Below are 17,111 nucleotides of genomic sequence, written 5' to 3'. Positions count from 1 at the left end.
AACCACCTACCTGTATTACTGCTTTCCCACCTTCCTTACCATGCATTTATTAATTTTCCTTTTATTACAGATTTTGCCTCACTCCTCTCCATCCACCAGATTTTTATCTTATGCTTTTTAGCTAGCTTATGAGCAACTTCATTCCCTAATACCCCAACGTGTGCTGGCATCTAACAGAAATACACCATTACACCAACTTCCTTCAATCTACATTATAATGAATAGACTTCTATCAACAGATCCTCTCTGTCTGATCTTGCAAACAGGATGCTTTTAAGAGCCGAAGAAGAATCTGAGCATATTACGACCTTACCTGGTTTAACCTGTTCAACCCATTGCAACCCTACTATTAAAGCAGTTAATTCTGCAGAATATACAGACAGTTTCTTAGTTAATTTCAAGCTTATCTATATTTTACATTTAGGGACAAACACACCTATTCCAACCTTTTGACTGATTGGTTCTTTAGAACCATCTGTGAACACCTGTAAGACTGAATACAGTTTCTCTCTCAGAAAAGCACTTACTTCACCTCCAGTATTGTATCCTTCTTCCGACTTTTTCCGGGCCTCTAATAAACTCAGCTCAACAACAGGTTCTGGAACCTTCCACAGTGGAGTACAAGGCAAAGGCAAATTAGGACAAAAGATTAAATTATCAAGGCCACATTCCTTGACCCATGCACTGTTCACACTTCCACCCAAAATTGGTACCTTACTTTTATATTCTTAACAGTCCTCCATAACTATGCGAGGACAGTGACTGTTCACCGCTCCTTGAAGATTTACCCAGCATGTTACAGCTAACTTTTTCCTTCTCAAGTCTAGTGGCATCTCTCCTATTTCTACCCTGATTGCGTCTAAAGGGGATGATCTTATTGCTCCACAGCATATCTTTAATGCTCTAGACTGTATAAGATCCAGTTTCTTCAAAACTGACTTAGCTGCAGCCCCAAATACAATGCACCCATAGTCTATACTAGAGCGTATTAGAGCTTGGTGTACATGTAGCCCCCCAGTCATAACTGGCTATTGTATACATCCAATTAATGACATTTTTACACTTCTTTTCAATTTAATTAATGTGCCGTTGCCAGGTCAGTTTCTCATCAAAGCACAGACCAAAATATTTGAATTCTTTCACTCTTTATAGTGGTTGACCATATCTGCCAAATGCATAAATGTAAATGTAAATGTAAATAACTTCAGGGTCATTTGATCCATACTCTTTTCCTTGTAAAGATATTGAGTCTTTGGTACCAAAAACTTTAACCCCAATTCAAAGACGATTCCTCAAACTCTCTTATTGCCTCCTGTACCCTTTTAATTACATTTATTAGATTCCTGCCTCTTTTCTATATTGCTCTTACATCCGCATATAGAGCCATTCCCATATCTTGTTTAACTCAAACACATCAGTACTCATTCAATTAAACAAAATTGGGATAATTACACTGTCCCATTTAAAATATTATATGAAGCTGATAGTTCCTCTCCAATTCTTAATTCGATATGTACACTCAAATAAAAAATCTAGTACCCAATTATAAATTTCCCCCCCATTCCAATTTTTTCAATTTAATCAAAAGTCCCTCCCTCCATTAAGTATCATATGCCTTTTCAGTTTCAAAAAAATACTGCAATTAGATATTAGATATTTCATTATAAGAGCTTTTTTGACTTAATTCTCAAATAATACCAAGGTATCTATTGTAGATCTCCTTTTTCTAAAAACCACTCTGGACCTGTGAGAATATTTCCTTTTCCAAGCTTTAGGTAGGATACCTTCATTCCATATAATTATTGTATAAATTCAGTAACTCTTTTATTGCTATCTTTGGTCAATTCTTTAGCATGTCATAGCTAACCATGTCTTTCCCTGGCATTGTATTTCTTGAATTATTGATAGCAATCATTCATTCAAAATAATTAAACTCATCATCCATTAGATTAGATCTATTAGATTCCTGTTTTTTCCTGCAAATATTATTGTGTGTATTTATTACTTCTTGTCGTCTTTTTAAAAATGTATCATCTACATTTTCAATGCTGTGGGCTTTAGCAAATGTTTGAGCCAGTATTTCTGCATTCTCCTTATTTGTGATAGCCACCACTCCATTTTCTTCAATGACAGGAGTATTTTTGAATCTATCAGTACCATTCATTTTCCTGATCATGCGCCAGACCACATCCATTTCAGTATCCCTCCCAATTGTACTGCAGAAACTTTTTGCATTTTTAATTACCTTTCTTACAACTGTCCTTTTTCTTTGATAATCTATAATTGTACCTTGGGCTAGTGTTCTTTTTCAAACTTGACATGCCTTATTTCTTTCTCTAGTTGCTGTTGAGCATTCCTCTGACCGCCACGGTACATTTTTCTTTCCCCCCCATGCCTTTCAACAACGGAATTGACTGACACTTGGAATTTCTCCCAGGTTGCCTTTTTATACCCCCATCTTACACCATGATTGAAATTTTTATGTTGTACTGTATTTTGGATTTCGCAAATCATCAGAAAGTGATCACTACCCATATTATTTTCAAGTGTTAACCATGTGCACTTACCAGCTTGTGCCGCTGAAGCTATTGTGAGACCCAAGCATGATGTTCCACCTCTTGTTATATCCATCCTTGTTGGCTTTCCATCATTTAAACATACCAGTGAATGTTCTTCCATAAATTCATCTACTATTTTTCCATTATTGCCTGTGTCTTTACTACCCTATAAACTATTATGTGCATTAAAATCACAACATATAATAATTTTATTCGATATATCAACCACAGCCTCTTTTAGAATATCATTATTTAACTCTCTACATGGATTATAGAGACTTACCATTTTAACCATCCCCTGCATTTCTATACTTACACTTATATCATTTTCTCTATATACTCTTCTATATATTAAATTTTCTATGATAAATGTAGCACATCCTCCACCTCTTCCATTTTCTCTGTCTTTCCTAACTACTTCACAGCCAGTTATCTTAAAATTTAAGGAGTTGTTTTGCCATGTTTCCTGAACACAAATAACATCTGGAGACTTATCCATTTCCATGATGTATTTCTTAAATTCTTGCCCATTCACTATCAGACTCCTGGCATTCCAATGAAGCTATAAGAAAGACACGACAATGTTATATATCATTACTTTGAGATGCATCAGAGACAGCAGTTTTGCTTCCTTCATTTAGCCCTTCTTTCGATTTTAAAATCTCATGGACCTGTTCAGCTGATATTCCTGCTAAGTTTAGGAATTTATTGGCACATCCAACCACTATCCTCAGTTTGTCAGATTTCTTTTCTACTTGTGATGTGGCATTTATCACTGCACAATTAAATGCCACAAAATCAATTTTGCTTATCATAAGATTGTCTGCTCGCTCAGTCCTTGAAGGGCCTAACTGTCTCATTGATTTGTTTTTGTTTGTTTTTTGGTGAGAAGGTTCCGTATTAGGTTCTTGACCTTTATGCACCTTTGCTTCTGTTTCCGATATACATTTTACTTTGTGTGCGGCTTTTGCGTATGTCAAATTCTGAGCTGTCTTTACCTTTTGTATTTCTCAAGCTTGTTGTTGTATTGGACAATCTGCATACCCTGCACTATTTTCACCCCCACAATTGCAGCATTTTATCTCTGTTCCCTCTTCACATTTCCCATAATCACGTTCTCTGCATTTTGCAAACTGCATTTACCCTGTGCAGACAGCTGCAGTATGTCCCATATGCTGACATCTAATGCAGCACATAGGTGGAGGTATATATTCCAGTACCGAAAAATGTATGAAACCTAATTTTACTCTTAACGGTAGGGAACTTTCTTCAAACTGAATCATCACAGACAAACTGTCACATCTCTTATTCTCCTTCCATGTCTGTAGTCTTCTAGCTGAAATGACTTTGCCTCCATTCAAATTCCTTTGATTTCATCCATGGTTATGTTAAGGCAAGGATGTAACCACATATTCAGGATTGGGGGGACCAAATGTAATAATTTAATAATCAACCATAGACCACTATTATGAATATACATGTCCCCCCAATGTCTATGGTGGTTACGGCCCTGCATGTGTTAAGGGGTACCCCTGAAATGACCCCTTTGTTTTTCAAACCTGTTTCAGAACAGATTATCTTTCCACCTGCTAGTGATTTCATTTTTAGAATCTTTCCTTTCTGCTTCTCATCCTTATATTTAATCAATACCCTTCCATCACTAAGACAAGATACTGCTTTTACCAATCCTATTTCTTTCTCAATTTCTTTTGATAATTTAACAGAATGCATTTGTTGTTCTGATTGCTTTACAAAAGTGATCATTACTTTGATTTCTCTTTCATCTACCTCTTTTACTGATCCATTTCTTGCATTCCTAAATTTATTACTAACTGTTTGTTCACAGTCAGATCCATCACCCATGCTGTTTTCTTTTTTCCTTTTATTATAGCATACTTCCTGAAAATCCATATCTTGGTCATTACTGTCATCTGAAGTATCATCCGAAGCAGCGCCACCAAAAACAAAAGACGCTTCCCAAAACAGCTGCAACGTCAGTTCCTGCTGGAGACCGGAGAAGCTTCATCTTCTTCTTCTTCTTGATTAATGGCCATTCACTCCTCTGATTTGGGACTTGAAGGGATAGTTCACCCAAAAATGAAAATTCTCTCATCATTTACGCACTCTCATGCCATCCCATATGTGTATGACTTTCTTTCTTCTGGTGGACACTAACAAAGATTTTTAGAAGAATATTTATAGGTGCACTAAGTAATTATTTTCTCATTAAAAAAGTTTTACTTCAAAATAAATTAATTGTAATTTTGAAACATATGAATAAAATCATGAATACTCACATGAAATGAGGACTGTAGTCATATCAGTAACCTTATAAAATCTGTTTAAATCTACATGGAGAGGGTCCCGTCATGGGGGCTGCCATGTTAGGATCATATGACCAGCCGAACATTACTCAATCTCAGTAACCGTCCTGTTATTTGACACTTTCACTCATTGATTAAATTAATCATGGCTGACTGTGAATAGTTAATTTATACAATGGCATCTGTAATTGAAAACTATTGATTTTGAATGATGCTGCATCCATGCCACTAGGTGTCAGTGTACACTACCGTTCAAAACTTTAAGGTCACTTATTCTTTATTTTTATTTTTTTCACATTTCAGAATAAAGTCATCACAACTATGAAATAATAGAAATGGAAATATGGGAATTATGTTGTGACTAAAAAAAATCCAAAATAAATAAAAACTATGTTATATTTTAGCAACTTAAAAGTGGCCACACTTTGCCTAGATTTAGCAGAAATGTACTCTTGGCATTTTCTCAACCAACTTCTTGAGGTATCACCCTGGGATGCTTTTTAAACAGTATTGAAGGAGTTCCCATCTATATGATGGGCACTTAGTGGCTGCTTTTCTTAATTATTCGGTCCAACTTTTTTTTTTTATAACATTTTAGTTTTGCAATGAAATAAATTAATACGTTGGCACAATTATATTTTTGTCTACAAAATTAATTTCAAACATTTAAGCATACACCTTTAGATCAAAAGATTTTTAAGATCATGAGAAACATTTCAGGCAAGTGACCCCAAACTTTTGAACGGTAGTGTAAGTCCAATGACACTGACAAAAAAGTTACTGAGTGCACCTTTAAGCTCTGTAGGTCCTCGCAATGCAAGTGAATGGGTACCAAAATTTTGAAGCTCCAAAATGCACATAAAGTCAGCATAAAAGTAATCCATAAGACTTCAGTGTTTAAAATCTATGTCTTCAGAAGCGATATGATTGGTGTGGGTGAGAAACAGATCAATATTTAAGCCCATTTTTAATATAAATCTCCTCCCGGCCCAATAGGTGGTGATATGCACAAAGAATGTGAATCGTCAAAAACAAAAGAAGAATGTGAAAGTGACAGTGGAGATTTATGGTAAAAATTGACTTAAATATTGATCTGTTTCTCACCCACACCTATCATATCGCTTTTGAAGACATGGTTTTAACCCCTGGAGATTTTATGGATTATTTTTACACTGCCTTTATGTCTTTTTGGAGCTTCAAAATTTTGGTACCCATTCACTTGCATTGTATGGACCTACAGAGCTGAGATATTCTTCAAAAAATCTGTGTGTTCAGCAGAAGAAAGTCATACATATCTGGGATGGCATGAGGGTGAGTAAACAATGAGAGAATTTTCATTTTTGGGTGAACTATCCCTTTAAGTTTGACTTCCTGGGTTTATTTGGCTTCAAACCGAAGAGTAGTTTAAAACTAAAAGCAAAAGGCGTACTGTTCTGTCATAAAAGTCATCAAACCAATCTGTGAAATTGTTATTCACAAATGGTCCAATACATATAATTAATTGTTCTCAATTGTGCTACAATACATGTTTTACATCAATGGACCAGTGACTGTTCCTCGTGAATACTACATCAATCATACCATCAATCTACCATAAAAAATTTTTTTTAAAAAAAGGCGAAAGGTGATTTGCCCACGACAAGGAAATAGACCAAAGTCTATATATACACATTTATTGTGTTGCCCGTCAGTAATGTGTGTAGATAAATTACACGATTATTGGACAAAACAGTATGAAGAGATAGATTTGAAAAAGAACATAATAAAGGCTACAGCAACATACAATAATCCCATTTAATCTTTTTACAATTCCAAAAGTCCATATGTATCATTAAGCCATATAAATGACTTTATCTCAGTTCATCAGGAATATGGACCATGATGACTCATAGGATTTATCAATGCTTTCCCAACAACAACAACAAAACAAAAAAACAATACTGGTGTCTAAGCATCAAGTAAGGAAGTTACATTGTAAGGAAGGAACAAAAACATAAAACAGCATTCAACTAGCTGCTTGTGTACCCAATACAATGCTGATCATTTGAGTTTTATGAAGTATAAACATCAATATCAGTGCCTTTGAAGTCATGATTGACACTCATATTCTTTGGCCCTTTACCTTGCAATAACGTCAATAAAAAACTGATTTGGCACAGTGTATTACACAAGCATGCACTTATATATAAAAGAAAATACAAAGATAATGACCATCATTGTTCACAATTTACTTTGTACAATAATATCCTCAAACATATTATATAATCTCATTCACATGCAAGTTTGGGCTCTGCATGGGTATGTATGAGGTCACGGTTGGAATGGACTATAAAAAAAAAATAAGAATGTAGCTTTAGAAGCTTTTAATTCAGATACAGATCTTGCGGAGGATTTTAATACGTTTCATTCAAGATTTGATGTTCATGATTTTAGTAGGGAAACTACTTTTTTAAAACACAGTCTACAGAATCGTAGCCATGACATTAATTTTTATGTACAAATGGTTGTTAATTCATTTAGGTGCTGCAAAGCTAGGAAAAGTCCTGGCCCTGATAATATTGGGAGTTGTGTGCTCATACATTGTGCCAAGCAAATAAGTCCTATTTTTACATATATTATGTTTATCAGCAGAGGGTCCCGAAGTTATGGAAACAGTCCACTGTTGTGCCGGTGGCTAAAAATAGGCAACCTACAAATATGAATCATTATCGGCCCGTGGCTCTGACCTCTTTAATTATGAAATCATTTGAGAGACTGATAAAACATGAGATTCAGGCTAAAATCGAAAATTCCCTTGACCCACTGCAATTTGCCTATAGAACTTGTAGTGGGGTGCAGGATGCAACTTTAACACTTCTTGACCTTGCATATAAGCATCTAGAAGGCAGAGGAAAATGTTAGGTTAATGTTTGTCGATTTTTCATCAGCTTTTAATACTATTCAACCACACTTGTTAGTTCAGAAACTTATAGATCGTTTTAACGTAGACTCCAACTTGGCTGGTTGGATACTGGATTTTCTTATGGACACGACCCAAAGAGTTAGAGTGAATGACTGTGTGTCTGGGGTGACTGTAACATCTACTGGTTCTCTCCAGGTGTGTGTACTCTCACCTCTTTTATACATTCTTTATACTGATGACTGTCATAGCAAGTTTATGGTGCGGCATATCCTCAAATATGCAGATGATACTGTATTAGTAAGTTTGTTGATGGAGGATGACATGTCTCATGGTCCTGCTGTAGAGTATTTTTTAAAGTGGTGTCAAGATGCTTTCTTAGAGTTGAATGCTTTTAAAACCAAGGATATATGTAATGGTTTTAGATTGCAAAAATCTGCTCCTGCAAATATCCAAATCAATGGTCAATCTATAGATTTAGTAGACAACTATAAATATCGGGGTACTATAATTGACAGTAAGTTGACCTTTGAAATGAATACAGAAAGTCTGTGTAAGAAAAGTTATCAATGCCTCTTCTGTCTGAGGAAACTGGCAAAGCTTCAGATTGATAGGTCATTGATGACTCTATTACAGAACCTATATTGAGTCAATACTTACTTTTTCTTTGCTTTGTTGGTTTGCATCATTAAGTGTAAAACACAAAAATGCATTAACAATAATTGTTAACACTTGTGGTAAAGTCATTCGAGTTCAACAGATACTGCAAGTCTTTTCGACTTGTACGAAAAGCATGTTTTGAGTAAAGTTCAATTTATTCTGTCTGACAGTGCCCATCCTCTCTATCATGCTTTTCAAACCCTACCTCTAGGCACTCTCTATAGAGTTCCCATAGTAAGGTCTAACAGATATAAATTCTCATTTATTCCTTCTGCCATTTCACTGCTTAATTCACAGAAGCATAAAGTTTTTTAGTTTTTGGATTATGGTTTGTATTATGTTTGTTTTTTTATCGTATTGTATTGTTTATATTGTATTTTATTTTGTATGTTATGTTTTTTTTTTTGTTTTGTTTTTTTGCCACTGTAGTGCAAACAATTGCCCCTTGAGGACAATAAAGTTGGAAGTTTGTTCTTCTCAGACAATATCCACTGCATTTTTTGAAGAAAGGGCAGTCTTTGACTCTTCATCACCGTATTCTTGTATGGGGTCATACTGACGTCTATATAAAAGACGAGTCACTAGTGTAATGATGAACATCTCTACGATCAAAAGCTGCTGACTCATCACTGCAAGAAGAAATTGAGAAGTTATGTTTAAGAGACGGTGATGCCAGAGAAGTGGGTGTAGGCAAATTAATCCAGAGTTAAAGGATTATGACATGTTTAATACAAGTTAAACTCAATTGACAGTATTTATGGTATAGCGCGTTTACATGCACATTCTTACACCGTTTATGCTTACTAAGTAAATGCCATAAACGGCTTATAAATACCCGATCGACACAGGTAGATTTTTGCCCATTACGCAGATTTTGCGTGCCATGTAAACACCTTACCGGCTCATCCAATGTGTGCACGTGTTGAGCGCATGCCTTTTCAGGGTTTGACATCAAAAGTAGAGAATAACGTGATTATTTTAAATGTCATGTAAACGCAGATTTCTTGCCTTGTCATATTTTTTAAATAAGATGATTTTAGAGAATAATCAGCATATTGGTGTGCATATAAACAGACTCATTGATTACCACAAAAATTGATTTTGACTTGTCCCTCCTTTTCATAAAAAAAAAAAACAAAAAAAAAAACATAAATCTGGGTTCCAGTGAAGCACTTACAATGGAAGTGAATGGGGTCAATCTGTAAACGTAAAAATACTCACTATTTCAAAAGTATAGCCACAAGATGTAATTTAGTGTGATAAATTCACTTACCTTTTCTATGTAAAGTTATAGCCAATTTTACAACTTGTCAACAAACACTAACACCCTAAAATGACTGAAAAAATTACGATATAAACAACTTTACAGCTCAAATAATACACAAGTTTTAACAGAAGAATTAATGTAAGTGCTTTAATAAAATTGTAAGCTTCACATTTCTGCCTTTAAACCCTCCAAAAATTGGCCGCATTCACTTCCATTGTAAGAGCCTCACTGTCGCTTTGATTTTTGCCTCTTTTTTTAAAGGACGGATGGGTCGAAATAATTTTCTGTGGAAATCAACATTATGTCACAAATACTGTCGATTGAGTTCAAATGGTATTGAATGGTATCATCTCCTTTTTGGAGCTTTTGGAGTTCTGGTCACCATTCACTTGCATTGTTTGGACCTACAGAGCTGAGATATTCTTCTAAAAATCTTTGTGTTCTGCAGAAGAAATAAAGTTATGCACATCTGGGATGGCATGAGGATGAATGAATGATGAGAGAATTAACATTCTGGGGTGAACTAAATATAGGATCCATGCATCCCTATTTGTTAGCAACCCAGATCCATCCACTTTTTGGACTAACACCATGCCATGTTTAGCTGTCTAAAAGTACTCACAGTATCCTCTGGCCTGGGAGGTGTAGGGTGGAGCGCAGGCAATAGTGCCATTGAGTGCCAATATGTTAATGATGGCAGTCTGCAGCTGGCTGAGAATCAGCACCAACTATGGGCAGATATATTCATTGAATCATGGGCAATATTACAAATACAAAGGGGTACAATTTGAAATTGTGAGGCACTTCTAAGAATAAGTTAAAAAACACATACCTGATACATGGCATATTTAGGGATGATTTTAAGGGTGCGTAACGACACTCGCACATGCATGAACATGATTGCAACAGGCCAAAGCGCAACAACAAGGAAAAAGCCTAGAAATGAGTTTATCCAAATGGCTCCTCCATTCATTGCCACCTATGAACCAGAGAACTTTATTTAATCAATTAAATTAGCCAACTTCTGAAATTAGTTGCATTGTCTATACTTACATCAGCTACATTAAAGTTGCCATTAGTCCAGAGGACAATGGAAAGGATGGTCAAGACCACTTTTAACAGAACAAATTGGTAGGAACCCAGTTTCAATATGAACAGAGACCGTCTGAAAAAGCAAGGCACAATTTTTTCAGAAAATATCACCCCACCCACAGATATCGCATAAAAGTCTTGCATTACACTGATTATACAGCCAATGGTTCTAAGAGGTGCAAACCGCTCCTTTCTCCAAAGGGAGAAACAACTCATGTTTGCTTCTGAATATATAAAAGTACAGAGTAGTATTTGAATCAAGAGTCTGGCAGCACATTTTAAGGTCTAATTACCGCGTGACAGCGATATCTGGCAAGCATGGGCAGCAGCAGCAGCAGGGTCCTGTGCTGATCTTAAATGACTTTTTCTCAGAGCATTGCAGAAGTGCATCGTCACCGCCAAGCTCTTCAATCATAAGAATCAGGAACTTAAAGATCACAATTGCAAAGTATCTGCCAATTGAGTGAGAAATACATTATGAATACCTTCTCTATCTCGCTTTATCTATCTGCATTTCTCACTTGCTCACACACACACACACACACACACACCCCACATATACACAGTTGAAAGAACTTTTTTTGGTAAAATTCTAGACCCATGGTTAGCTATCTGCAGTGGGCTGTTTTCTGTTCTTTCAACCACTTCAAACTGATTTTTGGAGTTTACAAAACTTAACTACATCTTATTAAAGGATATTAAAGGATACTGTACCCAAATCGGAAAATTAAGTTATTGTTTACAAACCTTCATGTCATTCCAAACTTGTATGACTTTTTAGAACACAAAAGGTGAATTTTGAAAAATATTTTGGTTGCTTTTTTCCACATAATGACAATGAAAGGGAACTGGGTTTGTCAAGATGACAAAAAAAAAACAAAAAAAACTTTGTGCCATGAGGGGAAGATTATCAGTAAATAAAGACTTCAATTTCAAACTGTTTTTATCTCAAAACAATAGTATGGCTTCAAAAGACTTGAAATATAATGGAGTCATATGGACCACTTTTATAACATTCTTACGGTGCTTTTTGTCATTTTGGAGTTTGACCCAGTTTCACTTTCATTCTCTGGAAAAAGTGTCAAAATGTACTTTTTGTGTTCTACTGAAGAAAAAAGTAAAACTGGACACTATGACAGAGGAGCCAGTTTCAGGGGCACAACATCATTTTTGAAGAACAAACCGAATGTTTGACAGTTACTGGATTACATATAATATATCACATATACATTTTTATACATCATATATGAGCAGTTAACTCACGTGGTTGAGGTCATGTCAGTGAACATTGTGGCCCTTGGAACCCACATGCCCATACAAGACGTGGTAGCAATAACCTGAAAAAGATAATGTCTCCAAAGTTCAAACTTGATACTCATAATCATTCCTCCAGCCAGTATTGCACATATGAATGACTAACTGAACCACTTGCTTCAGTTTTCTGAGTACTGATAACACTCAAATTTCTCATGTCAGTTCCAAATAGTACTGTTAAATTATTAACAAAGATTTTTAAAATACAGGACGACTGGCAGAGACGCAAGCGATAACAAACAGAGCAGATAGATAGGAATGACTGGTAGATTAGATTCACAAACAAACAGAAAAAAGGATGCAGGAACAGATACAGCAGATAGGTGTTTCTTCAACTTATGTTAAACTTTTATTAAAAGAAACAGAATAAACAAATAGATTTTTCTTTCAGTGATATAAACATAACACTGTTATTAGTAAGTGTTGGAAACTTTTATTACTTATTCGTTACTTTTCAAATGCCTTTTATGATTGAAATGAGAGATGTAATGGGTCTTCTTTACAAAATAAGACAAATATCACTTATGAAAATCTTATTTTTTTATGTGCAGAATTCCCATTCAAGCTGTAATTCTGTCAAATTATTCAACAGCATGAAAATATAACTCACTTGTTTATTTAGAATACAAAAATGCTACCAACGAAATTAGCCTAAGCAAGACAGAGGAGCCTCCCATTTTATCTAAAAAAATCACTGTCATTTCCATCTCAGAATGCATAGGAACTTCCAAAAATAAGTAGAAACACACAGGCCCGATACATGATATACTTAGGGATGATTTTAAGGGTGCGCTATTAAACTCACACATGCATGAACATTATTGCAACCAGTAATGCATAAACAGCTATTAAAAGGATAGTTCACCCAAAAATGAAAAATCTCTCATCATTTACTCACCCTCATACCATACCAGATGTGTATGACATACCTTCATTTGCACAACACAAACGAAGATTTTTAGAAGAATATCTCAGCTCTGTAGGTCCATACAATGCAAGTGAATGGTGATCAGCACTTTAAAGCTCCAAAAAGCACAGACACACTTTTTTCATAGTAAAAGTAATCAAAATGAATATATGACTCAGTGGCTTAATATATGTCTTCTGAAGTGAAGCAATCACTTTGGGTGAAAAACAGATCAATATTTCAATAATTTTTACTATAAATCTCCACTATTACTTTCACTTTAATGTGAAAGTGAAAGTGGAGATTTATAGTAAAAAGGACTTAAATATTGATCCGTTTCTCACCCACACTTATACTGCTTCTGAAGATATTGATTTAACCACTGGAGTCTTATGGATTACTTTTATGCTGCCAATATGTGATTTTTTGTGCTTCAAAGGTCTGGTCACCATCCACTTGCATTGTATGGACCTACAGAACTGAGATATTCTTGTAGAAATTAGAGAATTTTCATTTTTGGATGAACTATTACTTTAAATTAGCCTTAGCAAGACAAAGAAGCCTTCCGTTTTATTTTATTATTTTATTTTATTAAAAGTTTCCATAGTTAAAGCAACAATATAGTTGTAAACAAACAAAACAACTTACCGGTGCTGCTCCAGTTACCCATATGATTATACTTTTTTTGTTTGCGGGTACTTTCTTATAGATGTAGATGCATTCTTCAATGAAAACCAGCATGGACACTGTGGCCATTAAAGTCAGCACAGAGAAGAGAACTATGCCAAAGATGTCCAGCTCTGAAGAATAGAAAATTCTTTCATCAAAACCATAATTCAATCAGGTTTTTATCCACATGGTAGTAAAGTGATTGTGGGAATATATCATTATCATTATTTATTAAAACATACACAAAAACATATTTTAAGATCTGGGACCTGTCTCTTGCTTTAGACACCAAGACAAATAAAAATACCCGATTCAATCTGAGAAAGACATGTAGTAAGGCGTAACAGGAGTAGGAGATTTAATAGAAGAAAGCATTTACATATACATATGTGTGAGGAGGGTGGGGCTGGGACGTGAGTGCGCATGCCCGGTCCCCAATCGGGCTAATCAGCTGAGGAAAGGGATAAAGATGAGCCATCAAAGTAATATTTAATGAAAACTTAAACAAAAAGACACAAATATAAACATAAACACACAAAGGGCAGCTGCGTGTGGCTCTCTCTCTCCTGAACTGCTGCATCCGGCTCTTCTTTATCCCTCTCCTCTGCTGATTAGCCCGATCTCCTCCTCCTCCTCACACATGTTACCTCATAAATCTTAATGACCGTCCATGTGTTTTCGATAAGAATGAAGCAAGTTGGAAATTCATGTGAAGGTTTAATTCTGAACTTCAGGGAAAAGCAATTTCACAAATTTCACAAAAAAGAATGCATGTTGAAATCGGTACAGGAATTTAAATCTCCTAATCATAAACCCTTAAGTGACCTTAGATGAGGTCTTATTCGCCAGAAATAATATTACATTTTAATAATACTCAAAAGACACTTTTAGTTTTACACAGTGTGCTAGAATGTAGTTTTATGGAGACCAAGTGGTTTTATTAACTTGCGTTATCCAATCAAGTATTTGTCAAAAACACAATCATGCACTTTCTTACAAGTGGTTTCAATACGAATATGAACTGTACACATAATTGTTAATGTGTACAGTTCATCTGAGGACAGACTGACTTATTCAATCACTGCTGTAATCCATAAAATCGGTTTCATTCACTGTGTTTATGAGAAAAGTAATGCAATGCATGTATGTTTAAAACACATTTCCTGGAGGGTATCACATAGAAAAACTCATGTCAAGGTGCACTGACCGCAGTTACAACCACGGTATAATTAGCAGTAGCGGTTCTAGCTTGTATGGCGCCCTGTGCGAAACCCGCTTCAACACGCCCCCAAAGTTGTTGACCGGGGCGGTGTGGGGGTGGTGATGATTGTAAATGAGAATGCCCCCGAAGTGGGCGGGGGGGGTTGCGAAGTTGTTGACCTCATGCCTCATGCCTTCCCCCCCACAAGATGCCACCCTGGACAACTGCCCATGTCGCCCATGCCTAAATCCACCACTGATAATTAGCTATAACCAACAATAACTGGGAAGGCTGCAAATAAAAAGGAGGGATTTCTTCAAGTGTACAAAGGTGATCCTACTTGTTTCATATGCGCATTATAAACATTTCTTCTGTGTCTCAAAATGTTTATTATAATCCACAAAAAATTTAAGTCATTATTATTATTCTGTGTAAAGGATAACTACAGTAATTTACGCCATTTAAGAGAGTGCTATAGTAAATCATTGTGTAAAAAATATGGAATTATCAAATAGATTCACCCTTACAAATTTACCATGGTAACTGTAAAACCAAAATAAATATATGGGTTCTTTTTAAACGGTGTATGAAGCTTTCAGAATATTTCTATTATTTTGTTTAATTTCACTTTTTGTTGACAGTGGAGGATAATACCAAGACAAAACAGTTATACTGTAGCAATGGTATTTTGACGGACACTGTGGTTACCACGGTAAATTTTAAGGACAAACAGCGACTTCGACTATATGAGAGTGTCCTAAAGTAAATAGATACAACTTTAATAACATTTAAAGTAACACTTTACAATAAGGTTCCATTTGTTAACATTAGTTAATGCAACAATGAACAATATATATCTTTACAGCATTTATTAATCGTTGTCAATGCTAGTTAATTGTTCATTATTAGTTCATAGTGCATTAACCAATGTTAACATTTACAACTTTTTATTAAAAAATATTTTTTATTCATGTTGAAATTAACATGAACCAAGCTAAATAAATGGTGTAGAAGTATTGTTCATGTTATTAATTAATGTAAACAAATGGAACCTTATTGTAAAATGTTACCAGAATTTACATGGGGGCAATTTTGGGGGAAAACAACATAAATTAATGTTACTCACGCATAATAACATCTATTGCGTATGGAGACTCTTGCCTGCATCTCGGATCAAAAAGTGTGTGATTGGACCCGTCCATCTTCACAATCGCTGTTTATGTGCAAGATCCAGGAAAAAGTTAAATATGTAGAAACCCGACTGTCCTCACCACCAGTTTCTTTCTGCAGGCATGAAAGTGACTGCGGAGAAACTAGATTAGTGTTTACTGAACTCTGTGCGGAAATAAAGTTGCCAGAGTGTGTAGAGGAATCCCTGTGAGCCAACACTTGTTAACAAGGGGCCGTCCGTTCACGGGGTAAATTGTTATGGATCCTGACCAATTACAATAAGGCTCTCTAATTCATTCGACCCCCACAATGCGGTTGCGTAATAGAGTCACGCTCGTAACAGCTATAAAAAACAAAATGTCAGAAAAAAAGGCTTTGAGTGTGTCATTGGAAAACTGGCGGTGCAAGTCTGCTTGTTAATTTGCATAAAGTCATTAATGATTTTTGCATGTCACCTAACAGGAATGTTTACTCAATTAATAATTGAAACATACATGGAAATTATGCAGGCTGATGTGGCTCATCTTTAAATCAAAAAGGGTCACAGTATTAAAGGAATAGTTCACCCAAAAATGATAATTCTCACATTTACTCACCCTTATGTCATCACAAACTTGTAAGACTTTCTTTCGTGGAATGCAAATTTGAGATATTTTAATGCCAATATGATGTCTGTTTGTCCATACAATGCAAGTGAATGGTGACCAAATTTTCAAGCTCCAAAAAAATAACAAATAAATAAATAAAAAAGGATATAAAGGTAATACATAAGACTCCAGTGGTTTAATCCATGTCTTCTTAAGTGATCCAATCGTTTTTGGTAGAGAACAGACAAAAAATGTAACTCCATTTGCACTGTACATCTTGCCATGGCAATCTCTTGGCACGATCATGATTTCAAGCTCGATTACACTTCCTAGTCCTTGATGCATGGGCAGACCACTAGATGGTGCTAGGAATTGTAATCGAGCTGGAAATCATGATCACCAAGGAGACTGCTGTTGTCACAATTTAAAGTGAAAAAGGAGTTACATTTTGGTCTGTTTTCAC

The 17,111-nt window shown here is 35.5% G+C and overlaps 1 protein-coding gene across 1 annotated transcript; it reads right to left on the bottom strand.

The window, feature by feature from the left end:
* Positions 1 to 6,539: 6,539 nt before the first annotated feature.
* Positions 6,540 to 16,251, bottom strand: slc51a (solute carrier family 51 subunit alpha). Its single transcript, XM_051682931.1, has 8 exons — positions 16,018 to 16,251; positions 13,670 to 13,821; positions 12,064 to 12,137; positions 11,094 to 11,252; positions 10,762 to 10,873; positions 10,541 to 10,687; positions 10,331 to 10,436; positions 6,540 to 9,070 (listed from the first exon to the last, which is right to left on the bottom strand). The coding sequence occupies exons 1-8, from the start codon at positions 16,091 to 16,093 to the stop codon at positions 8,919 to 8,921; spliced, it is 978 nt and encodes a 325-aa protein (XP_051538891.1). The 5' UTR covers positions 16,094 to 16,251; the 3' UTR covers positions 6,540 to 8,918.
* Positions 16,252 to 17,111: the final 860 nt, after the last annotated feature.

This window comes from Myxocyprinus asiaticus, chromosome 41 (assembly GCF_019703515.2).
Source record: "Myxocyprinus asiaticus isolate MX2 ecotype Aquarium Trade chromosome 41, UBuf_Myxa_2, whole genome shotgun sequence".
In the NCBI taxonomy this organism is placed as follows: Eukaryota; Metazoa; Chordata; class Actinopteri; order Cypriniformes; family Catostomidae; genus Myxocyprinus; species Myxocyprinus asiaticus.
This window is presented reverse-complemented; position numbering and strand designations above follow the sequence as displayed.

What these genes read in the sequence shown, in the direction of transcription:
- slc51a (XM_051682931.1), bottom strand. Translation starts at nt 16,093, where the DNA reads ATGGACGGGTCCAATCACACACTTTTTGATCCGAGATGCAGGCAAGAG. An exon ending in CGCAATAGATGTTATTATGC is followed by an intron (nt 13,822 to 16,017) that starts GTGAGTAACATT and finishes TCTATTCTTCAG; the next exon opens with AGCTGGACATCTTTGGCATA. An exon ending in CTAAATATGCCATGTATCAG is followed by an intron (nt 10,437 to 10,540) that starts GTATGTGTTTTT and finishes ATCTGCCCATAG; the next exon opens with TTGGTGCTGATTCTCAGCCA.